The sequence below is a fragment of the Centrocercus urophasianus genome, unplaced genomic scaffold (genome assembly GCF_019232065.1).
Source record: "Centrocercus urophasianus isolate 14NV4802_14NV808 unplaced genomic scaffold, USGS_Curo_1.0 seq_13, whole genome shotgun sequence".
Lineage (NCBI taxonomy): Eukaryota > Metazoa > Chordata > Aves > Galliformes > Phasianidae > Centrocercus > Centrocercus urophasianus.
Genome location: NW_024884475.1, coordinates 54,207,255 through 54,227,410, shown reverse-complemented (window position 1 = coordinate 54,227,410; position 20,156 = coordinate 54,207,255). Strand labels below are relative to the sequence as shown.

The window sequence follows — 20,156 nt, the reverse complement described above, 5'->3', positions numbered from 1 at the left end:
AGATGGTGTTTCCAGTGTCTGCTGCAGTACACCAGGCATCTGACCAATCATCAGGGTGGCAGCTCTGTTACTGCTTTTGGTGGCCAAGACTCTGCTAGCTCACTAGGGAAAAAAACAAAAACAAAAAAAAAAAAAACACCCCACAAGACTGCATCACTGAGCTTTTCTTGCCAATTCCTTCACATAGAAAGATCCTTTAACAATATTAATAATTACAGAAGCATGATCATACATTGTATGCCATCCTGCTATTTATTTACCATGGAAGCAAACAATAGACATTAAAATAGATTATAACAGTAAATATGTCTGTGTAGAGAAATTCTTTTGACATACTGTGTCAAGGACTGCAGACTGCAAACTGACAATGGTTTGTTGCAGGTTGCCATGAAAAAGTTCTGCAGAAGAGCAGAAGGCTTTAGTCTTCATTATGCACTTTAACTATTGCTGAAAATATCCACAAATTGTTTGGAATGATCAAGGAGATGATAACAGTTTTTAAACAAGAGTTTGATTGCAATTCTTTTGAAAAATAATTTTCCCTAGATAGTTTCTCTTGAGGACAACAATGAAAATTTCAACACCAGTTTTCAAAGCATGTAAGGCCAGTCCTGATACTCACATTCTCCTTTCTACTTTTAGTATAGAGCAGGCTTGTTTGCTTCTTTTGTTCCCCCTGTTCCTTCTCAGGAAGCCAGAAAACCTGAATTCTTCAATGCAAGCTCTTGGAGAGAAAATTAACTGTTATAAATAATGACAAGCCTAGAAATTAATTTTTAACAGGTTACATTTTATTTGCTTCAGTTGAACACCATTATTTACAGACACAAGTTAATAAAACACATCACACAACAATAAGATTTCAACAGTTAATATTTATAGGTGCATAGTTCATGCTCAGTTACTTTTTTATATATATAATACATAACATTTACATAAAGCTTTCACAATAAGTCTTTTCTGCACAGAAATAATAGTCATAGGAAACAAATAAAAATTGTATCATAAACAATATCAAATTACTGACAGCCTATCAACAAAACATGTACAGAGTTAGAAATAAGCAGTAGACACTTAGGTGTTTTTATTTAGTATTTTGTTTTTAACTTTTAAAAGTGAAGCCACAATATCCACAGCACAACAATGACCCTGCCAACCAGCTTTCATTTCAGCAGGAGGGAAATGCTGAAACAAGGTGGATGCAGTCACAGATACTCCAATCATTGCTGATGGAAGACTTCAAAATACACTGTAAAAACTGTAAAAAAATTTTACGACTGGGCACATTGGAACTCAGCACTTGTACAGGATGGGACGTCTTTGTTAGTAGATTTCAGGAGATATAAAGGAAGAAAAGATTTCTCATGCTTCAGGTTCATAATCTTGATACTCTTCCTATGAAGGAGAGCAGAAATCAATGCTACAATTTCAGACAAATATATCCTAACATGTATCTTAACTTTTACTGATTGTCCTAGTCACAATGGATGCAGCAAAAAAATAAGGATTTGTGTGTGATGAGAATCTTGTCTAGTATTTACTGTTTTGTCCCATTTTCCAGATACCCTATTTGACAAAGTGTGGTGTTAACAGGAGTGTAAGCTTTTACAGTAGTTAACATATCATTCACAGTTATCACAAAGACTTACAGCATTTGTGACTAATTCCCAGCAGAGAAGGAAAAAAAAAAAAACAACCAAAAAAATAACCTGTTTGTAGTTTACCTACACTACTCTTTATCCTTTTTTAATTAATTATTTTTTTAATCCCATTCATGTGGGTGGAAACAAGCTCCTACGTTTAAGCCGGAATCCAGCAAAACAATTGGACATGTTCTTTAATGATGAAGATCACAAATATTTGAGAGCATGTAACTGGGCTCTTCAGTCTGCTTACGGTGAATTAAATGAGTCTCTTTTTGAAGGATCAGGAGTGCAAACTGTTTTACAAAGGCCCACTGCAAAACACTTCATTCCTTACGTGCTTTACTGAAGCAATAGAGGCAGTTAAACTGTATATCTGTGCTGAGCTGTTAACATACATTTTTTCAGGCTCATTATCTATGTGACTACAGGACTTGATTCAGCTCACTTGGAACTACAAAATGATCTCTTCTGGTCCCCATTGACATTGCCAGAATTCCGTGAGACAGCCCACGTCAACTCACTTAGGACAGGAGGAAGAACCTTTGAACAGCACACCAGGTGCTGCAAATACTCTGGAAAACTGAAGAGCATTCAAAGTTCAGGTGCCCTTTTAAGTCCTTCACTGCATCAATTTCTAGATGCCTAACATCTCTGGTTTTCAGCCTGATTATCTGCACTACTGTAAAACTGCCACTCCAAATGCCAATGCATCATAGTATCATATACTGTTGTAAAGTTTCAGAGAGCATAATCAGGATTAGCTCAAAACCCTAAATAATTTACTCCTATATTTGCATTAAGCTGTAAATATATTAACTATGTTTTACGAAGCATGGTGCAAAGAAATACATTAAATGTCCAACCTATTAAAAGAATCTATGGAGAGGTAGAAGTTTCTCTCCACAGTTCGTATCAAATATGAGAAGAAGTTACTGCTGATTACTCAAAAAGTGAAGCATGCATGTTTTGAAACAAAGATAGTATTTTCTCATTAAACCTCAAGAAATGGATTTTTTTTTTTCCCAGCACTGCACCTCAGAGAGATTTTGGCCAGAGACTTATTTCTCCTTTGACCCTGCAGCTCATAGTACCAGTCTGTGCCACATTAACGCAACTCCAGCTTTCAGTACTCTGTCTTTGCCTTTCTCCTATGGGCATGAACAGCAAATACCACAACAGATTTACCTCTGGAGGCATTTCATAAGCCTCATTGTCAGGATCCACAGGAATATCAGTATTATTCACCACCCCTTCCTGCAGGAAACCTTCTTCATTCTACATTTAAAACAGGGAGAGAAAAAGAAAATAATAAAGTCTCAGATCAACTGCTTGCCCTCTCGTATTCCAAAGCATGTCTTACCTCCCCACGTGGAGGATACTGACTATAAAGGCATGCAGAAGTAAGAGGAGGCCAAAAGGAATTTGACAGCATCAAGACATAGAAATAAAACAGTAATTCTTTTATGTATTTTATTATAGGCAGATAACTCATCCTCCTACCCCTTTATTCCATTTTACAGTTTTCACCCTTCTCATATTATTTTTCAAAGTGGCCAAAGGAAGAACAACTGTAATTTATTGTATGCTTTTTCCTCCCTACAGTTTTAGTACCTAATGATATTGGGAAACATTTTTCCCTTAACGAGTCATAGTTTTAATCCTTTATTATGTTGAGTAGCACCTCACTGTATGCAGTATATTTATGACACACGACACTGCCTACCACACAACTTCTTACACGCTTCTCTAGAGATCTGTTATTGACCATTAAAGAAGCACTTCTAATGCCCCCTCCCACTCATCCCCCTTAGCAGTTGTTAATGCTGAAGGTCACAGAGAAGAAATGAAAGTTTTACCAGAACAAAGACTGCTGGAGTTAGTCCTAGAAAATTGATATGAAAACCAGAAGATTATCTCAGCGGAACTATTTTGACTATACTCATTTATAGCAGTTGTCAATCTACACAGAAAAGTACTAGAAAAATCCTAACAAACTCAGGAAGAAATTCACTGAAAAAAACCACAGTCCTGAGGCTAGAAGTGTGGAAAGGAATACTAAATTAATTCTGTCACAAACAAGACTAATGAGGAAACTCTTCAAAATTCATAATTTATAGGACAGTTCCGCTAAACTGAATTTAGGATGTAGATGAAAAATGAATAAAAGAGCAGTTAAATTGGAAACTCACCTCTGCCAGTTTAACAGAAGATATGAAGTAATACACAAAAGAAGCGGCCTGAAAACTTCTTTACCTTAATGCACTATTTGTCATGCTCCCTTAACGATTCCTGATGACTATCTTAATTTTATGACAGATGAAGGGCATGGAGTGAGCACCACATACTGAAGAAATATTATCTTCACTGGGAAAACTGGATTTAAGACTTTTTCTTCCCTCTGCCAAACAATTATTTGGAATGAACACGAGGGAAGACTAAATAAAAAGGTGCACGCATTAATCTACAATGTTGTAACACGTAGCTCAGCACTGGAAACCACTTCCCCATGGTCCTTAACAAGTGTGGTGGTTGGGCAGAATATTTGGGATGAACTCCTAGTATATGAAGACATACAGCACATCTAAACTTAATTAACTATCTTCATTGCATTTCCTTAAGTGGACGAATTCATAAAGAGCTACAAGACCTCAAGGATACACTGAGATTGATGAAGTACACGCAAAATTTCATATTGAATTTGAAAATGCTTAGCACACGACCAAAATTTCGCTAACGTTGTAACTGAATTCAATTAATTTCTTCGCTCTTTTTGATACTTCCTAATCTTTATCCTTTCCTTTATAGTCTTCTTTCTTTTATTAACTTCTTCATATGAACATTTTGTACATCATAGTCATAACATGTATTCAGTACTACTAACAAGTCTACACTGTTAAAACTCTACAAACGCAGGAAAAAAGAGTTAAGTCCTGAAAACCTCAGTTTCAGACACTCAGTATCAAATACCTTTTATTTCTCACATCGCCCACACTTTAGATACAATTTTTAAATGATTACTCTTCTTTCACATTTTTATATTCTCACACAGCATTTAGCACTGACTTTCAGACTTATTCTGCTGCCTTTTTCAGCTGGTACTCCCTTCCACCATTTCCCCTCAGGTATCAGCAGAAGTGTGAAGGCTATTTACTTCATTCCAGGCTCTCTGTGGCGTAACCAGCTGTCCTCAGTCATACTCAATTCTTAGCTTGCTATATCTCTCCATGCAGCAATAGTGACTTTTTCCACCAGAAATCCTGCTCTTCATCAGTTTGGTCGTATCTTTTCTTTGGCACCCTTGCCTGTACATTGACATCTTTAACCCTCATCTTCCATGCACATTATGGGCAGATTTTATTTCTATTACGTGAATTTCTCTCACGCTCTTATTTCAGACTACTATTATAAGAGTGACCAGCATCAGTTAGCAGCTCTACTGACTGATTTTCCTTTCTGAGAGAAGTTACAATGGGACACGTCTGTTCTCTTGGCAAGAGAAGCACACAGTCTTTTGGTGAAATTCTCATATATACCCAAACATAAAAAGATTTAGAGCAAGTCACCAGTGTAACATGAAAGGTCCAGTAAGAAGACATACCTTGCTCCTAGATGGTATCAGGCATCATTTTTCATGTGGAGGTAAGCAAAGCAGTTTGTGCAGAGCCAATGCATGGTATTCTGCCCAGCTCCCACCCCACGTGCTTGCTATAAAGCATGCTTTTTTTTTTTTTTGGTCTGTGCTGCTATTTATCACAGACAACGTGAATAAATTCCGTAACTGAAAAGACACAGATAAACAGAGTTGCTAATACCTTTCTTTAGCCCTGTGTTTTCCAGAATTAATTATTCTGGATGCTCAACATGACATGCAGCGTTTCAAGCATAAAACTATCAGAAAATAACAGGACTACTTACAGTTCTACCCTGGTTTATCAAAATGCTCAAACTCCAATTGAGCATTGAGTTTATTTGATGTGCAATATTTAATTACCATATTCTTAAAGCATATTTTCACAGTAATTCATGCCTGGTTACTTCTCTGAGAAGTAGACTCAATCCCTACAAGCTTTGACTGAAATAGCTAAATTGTGTGTGTGAGATGCAAATATTACAGCTGCCTCATCTGACGCGTTAGATCTAAGGGCCTTCAGCTCCTTTTTGCTCTCACTCTTATTCCAAAATGCCATTCAATTTCTGCTATCACCAAAGAACAGCTTTGGCTAACAATTGGTGCATCAAGTGAAAGTGTGCCCCAGATTCTCCCAGCGGCTGCACAAGGAAGAATAAAATGTAGTTCAATGTTATCTGCAGCAGGAAAACACACAGCAAGTGATACCACCAGAACTGCTAGGAATAGCAAGGCAAAAGATTTGCCAGCAGAATTTCAAAGTAGAGTTTCAATGCTCATATGCTGCTTGCTTTTAGGAACCTCTGAACTACCCATCAGAGTTACAGATAAACAGTAATTAAAAGAGGCAGAATTTATCTTCCCAACTTCCTTTATCGAATCCCAATGGTAAGTTCAGGATGAAGAATTACGTATAGCTTCAGATAGAAGAACCAGTAGCACTAATAAAATACAGAGATCACAACATCAATATTTTTCAAATTCACAAACAGTACCAAACCAACAAGGGAACTCTGCCTAGTAATGGCTTGTCACCTTCGTAAGCAAAACTCTACCTCTCATCTCGATGTCACTGCAACTCAGATGAGAATGCTGTTACTAAAGGTCACATCTACTATATTTAACTATATAGCACAGGTGGCACATCAGTTTTAATGGCTGCTCTCTCTGCTTCTCATGTATTTTCTCTAAAGTTAGGACATCACAAAAACAAAAAACCTCCCCCAGTAACACAGAGCCACTTACAATACACCTTATATCATTACTCATTTCCTTTAAAACAAAGCAATGCAATTTTGCTTTCTTGTGATCAATACTTTCATGTCTCAATCTAATTATAGAAGGGGAAAGCCACCTTACAGAACAATGTTCATCTTATTACGAAAGATTTATTTTCTTGAAGCTGCCAATTGTCCTTTTTAAACCATACAGAAAAGCAACTCTAGAGGGAAAACTTTTAGTAGAAAATGCAAAAAGCTAAACATCAAGCATCTGAGAAGTGAAATCAATTTTTAAATTGGGAATTCAAACTTTTTGCAGGCATGGTATTAAAAGAATGGTGAGGTGAATGCCTGCTTGTCCCCCTGAGGCCTCCCTGAAGAATAAGCAAGGTGCCTGTCTGTATCTTGTTTTGAAATAAAGAAGCTCTGGGAGAGACCTGCACTTCAGCATTCTCCAGTCTTTTGGAATCACGTCACTTAGGAATTCCTCCCTTGACAAAGCTTTGAGATTATCAATCTTGGAGAGCCCAAGACCTACCTGCCACCAGACAGCCTCACCAGCCCTCATTCACTTTCTACAGGAATGAAGGGCTCTCTTCCAAAATTTGCTGTTCTCAAGCAATTTAACAACACTTTGTAAATGAACTTAACAACATAAATGTAAATGGAGAGAGCAGCATGCCATGGTAAAATTGTATATCTGCATGAACCTGAACATCAGTTCTAAACTAAACAGACAACTGCTATACAAAAACAGTAAAAGTCAGATATGAGGCAGAACTCATTACATAATTTAGTACAATAGCTCCTAACGATTGACTCCTCCTTCGCTATAGGGACAAGCCCTGATAAGCAGTGTGCATGACAGTGCTAATTGACCCACATTTGCAATACAATATTAAGCTAACATTAAGAAAGCCTCCCTTGCCCTTTCTTTTTATAAGCCAGGGAAAAGTAAACAAAAGGGTTTCTCTTATTTCATTGCCTTTTGTTAAAATTACACCCATCACTCGCATAACACTCTTGAGCTAGAAGTAGAAAAATTGTTGAAGACTGTCTACACTTGGAAAACAAATCAAGTGGTCTGCTCATGCTCCAGCAGTTTAGGCAGCACCAGGTAGCAAAATGGTAACATTTGGTCTTCTCAGTGACGTGTCTTTGAATGCTCAGTTAGTTTCATCGCAAATAAATAAAATATTTTATCTCAAGCCACCGACAAAAGCAATATTATAAATGGAAGCAGCATAACTATAACCTAACCTAGCAGTAAATGCAAGTATTGTAATTTACTATCTCCCTGGGTTATCAGCACTTTTTTTTTCCCTATTATAAATCCTGAAAAAGTCTTACAATCACATATAGCCTCATAATTACTGGAGAGTAATTCCACCTGGAACACTTCTGTATTCTGAGATAAGTAAAACAGAGAAGCTGCATGGCAGGAAATAAGCATGTGTAACTGCCTTCAGCCAGTTTTCAGATAACCCAAGAAAGGTATTATCCAGAATCCAATACCAAAGAAGGAAAAGCTTACCCCACTCCCAAGGTTAGGGCCCATTAAAAAACTCCTAGAAGGAAGTAGTATCCAAGTAGAGAATTTCCTTACAGTTGCCAGCCTGTAAATGAGGTTAAGGAGAGGTGCACCCTAGTCATGCAAGTGAATTGTTCACACCTGTGTTCCCAGGGCTGGCTATGCCACCTCACCAGGTGCTCAATCACTAGTTGAGGCTGCAACCGAACAGCTCTCATACCCATTTGTCAGCTCCTCTAATGCTTATACTGTCAAGAGGAGACTGCTTGGGAGGTCAATCCCACTGTTCACCGAGGTAGGAAGGCACCACTGGAGTCCAGACCCCTGCTCACAGGGCTGTTCAGGTGCCTGGTAAGGTTTTGACTGTTCCTACAACCTGTAATTAAGCAGGGCTACCTTAAGAATGGTAAAAACCCATCTCATTTTGTTATTATGCACTTGCAGGAGCTTCACTAACATAATTTTCATTGCATAGTTAATAAGGAAAATCTGGGGATTCCTGAAAGATTATCTTTCAGTTGTTTTGCGTGATGTCCAAATGTATCTCTTGATACAAGATGAATTGCATTTTGCTCTGCCAGTGAGGTTAAAATTCCCCTTTGAAAAGGAAATCAGTTATATTTTTTCTTTTCCACCAAATGTCAGATTATTTTAGGGGCTGGATACTGGAGCTAAGTGAACCAGTAACTGCTGTTTCCATTTAATAACTCATCTTTTACAGTTATTTGACCATAAAGCCCAACTTACCTCAAAGGTGAAAAATCCTTTAACAAAACAGCAAATACCAAACAACGCGCATAAGAAAGAAGTGTTAAAATGGCCTTAATTCATTTGCTTTCTTAGTCCTAATGTATTCGCTGTGCGAAGCTGATGGGTCAGCTTGCCGGTTTAGTTTATGATGCCCTAAAGTCCCTGCCCACCGGCTACAACAGCTGATGCTGCACATGGCTGGAAGCCCCAGCTGTGAATGACACAGCACTAGAGGCAGTCTAGTGATTTTATTCCAGTGGCAGCAGGACACAGAGAGCAAATGTACCACCGCAATGCCTAGAAAGAAACAAATGTTTTTAATTAACCCTATGCTAAACACCCAGGTGAAGAAAATGAGGAGAAAGCACCATGCTTGCATGCAGCCTGAGTGTAAAGGAATTATCTGTCCCACTGCATCACTCAGAATACAAATAGTGACAAGTGGCTGCTATTGTCCTCCTTAAACAGATAAAGTGAGTGAAGAAGAGATAAATGTCAGAGCAATAGCATGAGTCCAACATTTTCGTGGACTCATGCTGGGAATCCTGAGAATGACAAATAAGTGAATACAGTAAAGACTGAGGCCTCTGGATAGAAGAAAAAAAATGTTATGACTCCCTAAATGTAGTTACATCTATCATGATGTCTACAAGTGAGTGTAAACACCATTCACAAAAGTTTATGAACTGCTGCAAAATCCTAAAATCAAATTTCAATACAACACGAAATGTGTTTATTTTATTTCTTCCTCTTAAAATCCCCCATTTGTAAAGATGGGGCTGAGCTCATTTCAGAATACAACAGGAATATTTTTGTGAGCAATCAAATTTCCTAAAACCCAGATGGGTGTTTTGCACTAACAAGGCTCATAAAGTTACCAAGTTAAAAGTGCTGATATTTTGTTACTTGTTAAGAAATGTCCGTGGTTGACAAGGCAGGAGCTGCCCATCACCTACGTCAGACCAGCAAGTGACACCCATTCAAAAGTGACAGCCAGTGCACTAGTTATACATGACTTCAGATAACCAGTTGTGTGGGGCTGACTCATTGTGCTATTAGTAATGCACATAAATGCATCCAGAACAAACAACACTCCCAGCTTTACCCTCTTCAGCCTTGGAACATTCCAAATCCCACTGAAAACATCAAGCATCCTCAGTGGAAACTGCACTGCTAAAGAAAGAAAAAGCTAGGGCTTTCTTTTTTAGTAGCAGGAATACTGGCTAGCTAAATATCAGGTCAGGGGGCATTGTGCAGAGCTGTGGAAAAGCCCCAAACTCTCAGAATGACCAGGGTTACTCTGGCCTCCTGAAAGCTGCACAGACTTCAGAGTTCTCTCAGCAACATCATTGAAGTGAAGGCTGAGAAGAACAAACACATCAGATTTTTCCAGTTCCTTAAAAACCTTCATATTCACATTGTTAGTGCCACTGCCTCAAGCCCTTTTTACTTTAGTAACAAAGGGAAAGATTAGAGGCTGTGAGAAGAGTCCTTGCTGACTTCTGTTCTTCTCCATGCAAAACAGCTTAGCAGGTTCCTCGCTGCAATTGTCATGAGCTCCCCAAAATGAACTCAGAGATGCCTGCACTCTCCTCAGAACCCTGTGGGACCAAGGCTGCTTTGCATACACCCTGCTTGCACAGTAAGACGACAGAAATCCCTAAGGCTTTACTGAATGGAAATGAGGGACTGGTATTTTGGGAAAGAGCCAACTTGCACTCATCTTTGCAATGAAAAGAAAAAAAGAGTGGAGCTGAAATACAGAAGAGTCAGCTAAGCTCAATGGCTAGAGAAATACCCAAATAAAAACAACTGTTTGAAGCCAAAAAGAGAAAACAGAGAAATGAATTCAAGCCAAAATCAAAACAAATAGTCAAACTAAACTATTTTTTTCTCCTCAGTCAGTATAATTTTCCTTGTGGATGTTAGATAACTTTATTTTACTGAAGGCTTTGCTACGTCACACTTGACATTCTCCTGAACAACGTAGAAAAGCATAGGTCAATAAAAACATTTTAGAGTGATTGTAAGTAGCTGTGTTGATGACAGACACTCAAGCAGATAATTCTCAAAATGGAAGTCTCTATCACATATAATTTCACAGACACCCTGTGTTCAATAACTAACACATTCATTAAGGATTTGGAAGAAATACTGAAGTCAGTACTTACTGTATGTTTGCTCTTCAGCATTAAAGTGGGACAATAAGCACCCTAAATTCATTTTAGTGATGTTACTACAATTCAAAACTATCAGGACAAAATTGAACAAGTGACTGAAATAGCTAAGATGCAGCTCAACGTGTTAAAATGCTGCACTTAGGCACTCATCAAAGCAAAGGAAAGCAAACTGTGCACAGAAAAGAATTATGAAGTCAAGGAATAACGTTAGCCAACAATGTCTTGTTATTGCAAAAAGGGCAGACCATTCTCTCAAGTCTTAACAAGGCCTAGTGGGTAATTGTCTGGGACAATTACAAGCATGCTTCCTGAATGCAGACTGCAGGCTGCAGTATGTGTGTTAAGAAAGATGTTGGGAGATCTCAAAGGAGAACAGCAGGAATGATCATGTCCTAGAATAGGGAGGAAAGATGAAGGGACATGGCAAGAAAATTGAAATGAATTAGGTTCATACAGTCCTAAAGGAATCAACTTAATTTAAGTGTTTAAGAGGTCGGTGTGCTATAGGAGCTGTATGGGATTAGCTAAACCCATCTGACCCCTACACAGTGGAGGATTCTCTGATCTGTATTAATTTATCAAGAATGACCTCTACATGTGACACCTGAGCTCTGTCTTCATTAAATAGAACATAATTATTAGATTAGAACAAATTAGAACATAATACTAAATAATATTGATTGATCATATTAACTAAAGCAATGACTTTAAAGTCAGCATAGAAACGAGCAACTATGTTCAGGCATGTCTCTGTCAGAATTTGTTGGTAAAGATTATTTAAAATAGAATAGTCCCAGTCTATGCTTCAAAGTTACACTTTACTGAAGACCACTTAAAGATCATGATCGCATTCCAACATCCCATGAATTTTTAGTGCAGATAAATTCCACAATTAATTGTACAAATTCCTCAAGTACACGTTCTCTTTACTAAGAGAATAAATTAAATGAGAAGAATAAGTTCATTTTAAAAAGGTTTCTACCTCCTACAGATATTATTATAATAAATAGTATTATCTAAAAGAAAAATCTGAAACGTGTTTATCTACAAAAAGTCCCCTGTACTGAGCTGCAGGACCAGCAATCCTCTAGCACAGTGAGCAACACTAGCTCTGACTGTTACATGTTGCCATGCAGACAGTATGCATTTCAATGGGGGTCTCAAGACCCTCAGAGATGAAGCAAGCAATATTCCTCTTCATGACCACTAGCTGCCCTCCTCTTGTGTTTTTTCCAAGTTGGCAGTTTTAGAGAGATACACTGGAGAGGGCACCCACACTGACCTAGACATACTGGGCTTCCTGAGTAGATAAGGGATGTTCTGCTTAGCATCATGTATGTTTTGTTAGCATTAGCAAGTTTTGTGAAAGCAAGGATTATTTAATTAAGGATATCATTAACTCCTTTCAGTCTCCTCTTCCCTGGACTATGCAGCCTGGTTCTGTTCATATAGCACAGTTTGCTAACCTACTGAGCATCTGCTGTTCTGTCTCTCTGGTGCTTGTTTCACAGATGCACATAAGGTACTTTTTGATGTAGTCGGGATGCAGCTGCTTTGCATTTGGCAAGGAGTCAAGTAGGTCAGATGCCACTCTGCTAGAGGAGGAGGGCAAGCCCCATCTATCTGTAAAGCAGGAAAACCACTATGTGGACTAATGATCTCTTCAGCCACAGATGGAGTTCCATAACAGTATTGTTACTAGCACCATTCTTACCAGAAAGAGCCTTCTATAGATAAGCTCTGTCAAAGCATTTGAAATTGATAACTTCTCTTAAATAATCAAAGAAACATAAAAAATTAGTTGTCAGAATTGTTAGAATGATACTTTCCCTCCAGTCACTCCTTGTTATTAGACACAGTAGCTTATTAAAATTCATCTTTTAGTCTGGGATCTCTGCATCTGGGAATGAACTGGTGTAAAAGCGCAGCGACAAAGTGATCACCACAAATGGCTACAATTCACAAATACCAGTTGGTCACACAGCTACATGGAGCGTAACAAAAGGGAAATGTTCTTTTCTCCACAGCTGCCTTTATGGCTTGAAAGCAGGGACTCTAATCATAATACAGCCATCACCCCACTACTATTTGAACACCTAAGTGGAAAAAAAGATGCATGCTCCCCATACGGACGATGCACAAATAGCAGTTGAGGCAAAACATGAATTCTGTTCACTACTTCCAGAACAACAGACAAACCACGTTTATGCCAGGAAATTCTGAGTGAAATAGTACTAGCACAGCAATTGCATTCATTATGCCCTTCACTTTGAGCATAACTAGAAAACAGCAAACCAAACCTAAACAAAAAACCTGGACCACTTTTCTCCAAATTATAAATCACATGTGATTTACAGAAGCTCAGTTGAAATAAAAAACAATTTCATTTATGTCATGCCAATGAGGATGATGACCCAAACTTACTTTATATTAATGAAGGGGCTCAGTTAAAATGCTGAGGAGGAACTGAAATAACACGCAGTTCATACATGGCAAACTATCTCACATTTGCAGTTCCTGGAATCAAGATTAATGTACTTCCCCAGAGCAATAAAACATTTTCAGCATTTAGATTCTCACTGTTGTACAGCCCTTTTGTATATTAAAGCTTTACAAAGCTTTTCAGTGCTGAGCATGATAGAAAAAAAGGCTGCCAAAACCACTCCATGCTTCAGAAAATGATGGTACATTTCCAACATGGCTCCTTGCAATCTGAAAGCAACACAAAATCTGTTACCACCAGAAAAAATTTCTTTGAACGCAGTTTGTGTGGTGAAAATTTAGATAACAAGAGCCATACCTTGAGAATTATTTATGCAGAACTAAGTGCGAGCAACACACTTGCATGGTACCACAACCAGATGCCAAAGCGTTTGCAAATGCTCAAGCAATATTATCAGTTAGATGCCCAGCTGGTCAGTTTACGCACAAATATCATTTTAAAACTGAGCCAAATTCATAAAATTAAGTGTAATATGAGGCAAAAAGTATAGTTTGCCATAAATTTGGATGATAAATAAAGATGAGGGGTTTGGTGGTAACCAATATGGCTTCACCAAGGGCAAGTCATGCCTGACAAACTTGGTGTTACACTGGAGTTACACTGTTAGTGGATAAAGGAAGAGCAATGGACGTCACCTACCCAGAGTTATGCAAAGTATTTGATACTGTCCCACATGACGTTCTGGTTAAAAATTCTGGTCTGGAGAAAAATGAATTTGATAGATGGAGCACTCACTAGATAAGGAGTTGACCGGATGGTTGCACTCAGAGTGTTGCAATCAGTAACTCAAATGTCCAAGTGAAGACTGATGAGTGGCATTACTCAGGGATTGGTGCTGGGACTGGTATTATTTAACATCTTTGCAGGTGATATGGACAGCAGGATTGAGTGCACCCTCAGCAAGTTTGCAGATGACACTAGGCTGTGTGGTACAGTTGACACGAGAGAAGGAAGGGATGCCATCTTGAGGGACCCGGAGAGGCTTAAGAAGTGGGTCTGTGTCAATTTCATGAAGTCAACAAGGCCAAGTGCAAGGTCCCACACCTAGATCAGAGCAATTCCAAGTACAGATACAGGTTGCGTGAAAAATAGCTTAAGAGGAGCCCAGAAGAGAAGGATTTGGGAGCAATGGTTGATGAATGATTCAACATGAGCCAACAACATGCACTCACAGCCTAGAAGGCCAACAGTATCCTGGGTTGCATCAAGAGAAGTATGACCTGCAGGTTGAGGGAAGTGACTTTGACCCTCTGTTCTTGTGAGACCACAAGTGGAACACTGTCTCTATTTCTGGAGCCCCCAGCACAACAAGGACATGGAGCTGTTGGAGCAGTTCCAGAGGACTGGAGCACCTCCCCTACGAGGACAGGCTAAAGGAACTGGGGATCCTCAGCCTGGAGAAAAGAAGGCTCCTGAAGGATCTTCCAGTAACCTTCCAGTACTTGGAGGGGCCTACAGGAAAGCTGGGAAGGACTTTTTGTAAAGGCATATAGCAACAGGATGAGAGGAAGCGATTTTAAACTGGAAGATGGGAGTTTTAGACTAGCTATTAGGAAGAAACTCTTCACTGTAAGGGTACTGAGACCATGGAAAAGGTTGCTTAATAAGGTTGTGGATGCCCGCTCCCTGGAAATGCTCAAGGCCAGCCTGGATGGGGCTGTGAACAACCTAATCTATAGGAGGCATTGCTGCTTACACCTACTGGTTTGGAACTACATGATCTTTATGGTCTCTTCCAACTCAAAACATTCTATGATCCTGTGATAAACAAAATAACATTTGTCAGTATGTTTTCTTATCTTTTAATTATAATTTCCAAAACATTTCTCTTAATTTTTGTTCTAGTTATCTGACAACAAATATATGCATGACCCCATAATGTGGGTACTTCAACAGCTGTCACTGAATTATAACTTTTTCAGTGGTCCAGCTTGAAGCTGGTTGTTGCGTTTACTATTTCATAAAAAACATTTAGCAAGTGGATTTAATGAGGAATCATGCTACTGAATGACATATTGGCCAAAAATCGTACCACTTCATATGAACTGTGACACTGCTTTGAAATCTGATGTAAATTTTTAACTAGTGAGATGGACAGGCTCAACATCTATTCACCTGTAGTTATACAATTAAATCAATGAGAAGATAACTTGTCTACTGTATCTATGCAGAAGAAGCTTGTTGATTCACATATAAAGGGAAAGCATTCAAGTAAACTGTATTCCTAACACGTTTCAAGACACTGTGGTAAAGAATTAACATGAGTCAGAGAAATCTTTTGGAAAGGGAATGCGAGACAATATTTTTCCAATTACTACTGCAGAAGCAAAACCAATTAAGACTGAATTTGTTTTTTTATACTGCTGGTGATCACCTCATGCAAAAGAAAAATGCTCCAGAGCATTTTCTTTTTTTGTGGGTGATACTCCCATTTCCCAACTGAGTTAAACTGAATGTTTATACCAGGGATAAAGTGTTCTAAATTGGTTTGTATCAGTACAATGACTCCCACGGAAGTGGGAGGATTTCAAGCATTTGACATTGCTTCTCATATTCTTGATGTCACTAAAGCAGATGCGAGAGAATTTAAATTCATTTTTATCATGTTATTTTAAAATTATAAAAGGGACTTTGATCATTCAAGAGCCTGTTAAATATTTAGCAGTCAGAAAGAGAATATTTTTTCCATGAATGTTTAGTCACTTTCAAGTACAATACTCATTTCTTCACATGAATACAATGTATCATCATTTGCCCATTTCTCAAAAAAAATCCTATAATTAAAAATTTATGTTTCTATTCAACTTCAATGAAAAGACAATTAATACAAGCAGAAACAAGATGGGGCTGTGAACTCTGTGAACTATGCCATCTGTTTTCACAGAACACGTGCACATCTTTCGGACTTTCATGAAATAAACTTAAACTTCAGAGGATGGCACAGTAATTCAGTGCCTTGCAAATAGTGGCAGAATCAATGCTACAATCTTGAAACATAGGATGCTTGTCCTGTTGGCAGCAATACACTAAAAGCACTTAAGTATGTCAATCCCATTGAAGCGTACTTGATTGTGTTTTACCATACTATGAATCACACACTATTAGGATTTCTTTCATTTTAACCAATGGACTGAAATTAAGCACCTGTGACTCAATTCACTTTGGTGGCTAGGTTTTCCTTTGCTCATAACTTAAGTCAAGGTGGCTTCTTCACTCTCACACACACACTTTCCACTGCTCCTGGTTGCAAGCTGCTTGCTATGTTAATGACTCATCCGCACTGTAAAGCATCTGTTCAGACTTCTCACCAATCAGCTCAAGCACGCTGGGTTTTGCAGACAGCTCAAACCCTCTTGGAATTGCCAGTTTATGAACAATTTAAGTTTGCGCATTACAAACACAGGGAAGGAATTTGGACACCTCATAGCAGGATGTTGGCAATGACACTTAATATTCACACAAAATACCTTGTGATCATGAGCCTTTCTTTCATGAGCCCACTTCAAGGCATTTCGTGGATATTTCTCATCAGTCAAAATACTGCTTTCAAAATGTGATTGCTAAACCTGGTGAATGGCCAGGCAGTCACCTCAGGTGACATGCTTGTCGAGAGATATAGTTCTACATCACTGCCTAGTCTAACCTTCCTGCAGAAAAGCCACTATCTCATTCAACAGTGTGAAAAACCTAGAATAAATAACGAGGGCACTGTACTGCAAATACAGTAGAGGAAGAAAAAAATATCCCTTAAAGCATACTCCAAAAGGCACTGAATGCTCTATATAAATGAGACAAACAGGAAAAAACATTTTAAGTTGTGGAGATGAGTGTTTACTTGTAAAGGACTATTGCTATTTTCTCCCAATGTTATCATGATGCTATCTCAACTGTACAAGAAATTGGGCACTGTTTGGGTAGGACTTTTCTTTTTGATAATGAGTAGGATAAACTAGAAAGCAAACATCAGCATCATAAGTTAAAAAATATTATTTATATAGCTCTGAGGGTTTTTAGGAGCAAGGTTTAAGAGGCTGAGGTCTGCCCCTTACAGAAGTCAGACTACATACATTACAGAACCAGAGAACCACATGATAACATCGTGAGGCCAAAGGGACTCATAAGGGTGAAAGCCGGGGATCCTCAACCTCCAATTTAAGATCTCTCTGCTCTCAAAAGCTATCACCAACCATTTTCTGATGTTTGCTCATCCATGCACTTACTTAGTATACATTCAAGATCTGTATCCAAGTCATGATGAAAACATTAAAAAAAAACACCTGGCCCTGAAACGGAGCCCCGTGGAACAACATAAATGTCTGGCAATCAGCCTGATGTCACCCCTATTTTTCTAATCCTTCGAGCAAGTCCCATCAGTCAACTTTTCCCCCCTCTCATTATGTTTTTGTCTGTACACCGTGTATTGTCCAGCTGTATAGTGGACATTTTGTCCAGAAGTACATACTATGAAGAACAGTATCAACAACTTCACTGAAATGAAAATTACACCACTGGCTTCCCGTGGTCAATTAGGTCAGTAACTTTGCCATAAAATGAGCTTAAGTTCATTAAGCATGACTTCCCCTTGTTAATCCGTTCTGGCTATGACCAAAGACTACGCTGTCTTTCAGGTGTTCAGTTTTACAGCTTGGGAAACAAGGGGAAGCAGGCCAGCCCATCTGGTTTGCAACGATCTCGGATTTACTATAGTCATCTCCGCCCCCCTTAGAAGAGCCAGGGCTAAGGTTATAGAGTCAGACTCTGTCACTCTCAGCCAAATCCTCCCTGGTCACCCTGTGACACTATGCCAGCTCCTCCTTTGTTCCCTTCTGTCTGCTATGGTTGTAGCCCTAACCTCAGCCTGGTGCTGGCAAACATCAATCAAAAATAAATACAAATGCTCCTACTAGCAGGAGACACACATTTAATATGTTATTCCCTCATAGCAAACAGATTAGATTCACCGCTTCTTTACACTCCTTTCAATTTCAATTAACTGTTTCTTAATTATTTCTGCAATAACTTCATTTTACCTTATTTGAAAAAATGACTTATTTCTATTACTAACCACAGAATAACTTGGCTTCTCACTGTACGCCAAAACAATTTTCACACAAACAAACCCTAGGGTAAAGAGCACTGTTAGCAAAACTGTATGTATAACTCACGTAAATTTACATTCACCCACAAGTCAGGCTGTCAGTTTGTCCTCTGCTGAAACTTCAAAACACTCTCAGTCACGCTGACATCCCAAGAGGCTTTACCACTGAGAGTAACAAAATACTTCTCCCTTCTAACTTCTTACACTGATCAATGAATCATTTGATATAGAAATTAGAGCTAAGACACAGCAGCTCAAGAAATTTGGTTGATATGTACGTGATGCATCAAGGCTGTATAACAACTTGACACACAGCTTAATATTTATCTTCTCTAGGTATTGAAAATCATATATTCAGCAGGTATATATCAGAGCAGTTGCACTGACTTTCCTACCATGATCAATCACTGTTTATCTATCTTGACTGTAGTTTTCCATAAATCATTGTAGATCTACATGCAAAATTTGTTAAGGAAGATTTTTATGTAGTTCTAATTGAGCAGTTGGATATAAAAACTAACTGGAATGTAAGCTACTGATACATTTTCAGAGATGGGCTGATCAATCAGTCTCTGTCTCATTTGACTTCTCTCAGTATACGTACACAACAAAGAGCTGAGGTTGTATGCCTGCACTGTAAGTAGATAATTTACAGAGGAGGCTTTGTTCTGAACAAGCATACTTGTCTTTTTTTTCCCTCTGAAAAACAGATAGATCCTGCTCAACAGCAACTGATAGTTTCGGCTGTACACAACCCAAATTCAGTTTATAATGTGGAAGAGGACACAACCAAAGAAATTCTATCAGGATGAAAGTCCACATTAAGGAATATATAGACAAAAGTTCATGAAAGAACAGTCAATATTTTGAAGCTGATAAACCTCTGTAATGCTGAAGAAAGAGTAATTTGCATCAGGTGTAATGATGAGAATGATCCTAGGAAAGGAAATATGTTCATGTCCATTTGTGAGAGCTCATACTGCTGCTGTTCATCACTTCCTTGGTTTTGCACTGTGAAAAAAATACTAACAGTATGGAAATCTTCTCTCTCCCTTCTCACTAACTATTTCTCATTCCACTATAACTGGTTTTTATTTTTCAATGAGACAGTTTTAAACCTTAAAAAAAGTATTTTAATTTTTTAAAATCTGCTCAGCAATCTCCACTTCCAGACTATTAACCTGAGTTTATACAGCCCTAATGCTCATCTTAGACTTTCTAGCGCATAAACTCAAAGGAAAAAAGACAATAGCAATGTACATACGTTTGGGAGAGATGTAGACTTCATAGCAACTAGGTAGGAAAACACAGATTTGGTTTAAAACATTGCAGTAAAGTTTGTCTTAACCCCACCAAGATTTTTTCAGATATTTTTGGCCTCCATTAATACTGGCTTTGTCTCCTACAGTCGAGCCACAATATTTACTGCTTTACCTGAAGGCTTTACAGCATCAACTGGTTATTCAGCTGTCACTCTGCAACAAGCAACTAGCCAAGTTTAATTTCAGAAATATTTCCCCACAGTGTGACAGGCAAGACAGATGGAAATAAACTGCCTTCTGAGCATGAAGATACATATTTACTGATGAAGTAGTCTGGA

At 38.4% G+C, this 20,156-nt stretch overlaps 1 protein-coding gene across 1 annotated transcript in view; it reads right to left on the bottom strand.

The window, feature by feature from the left end:
- Positions 1-811: 811 nt before the first annotated feature.
- Positions 812-20,156, bottom strand: part of SNCA (synuclein alpha) — a 64,086-nt gene continuing 44,741 nt past the window's right edge. The window contains exons 5-6 of the mRNA XM_042812428.1: positions 2,832-2,921; positions 812-1,395 (exon numbers count right to left, since the gene is read on the bottom strand). Coding sequence (XP_042668362.1) covers positions 1,363-1,395; positions 2,832-2,921 — 123 coding nt within the window. The 3' untranslated portion in view covers positions 812-1,362. The remainder of the gene's footprint in view (positions 1,396-2,831; positions 2,922-20,156) is intronic.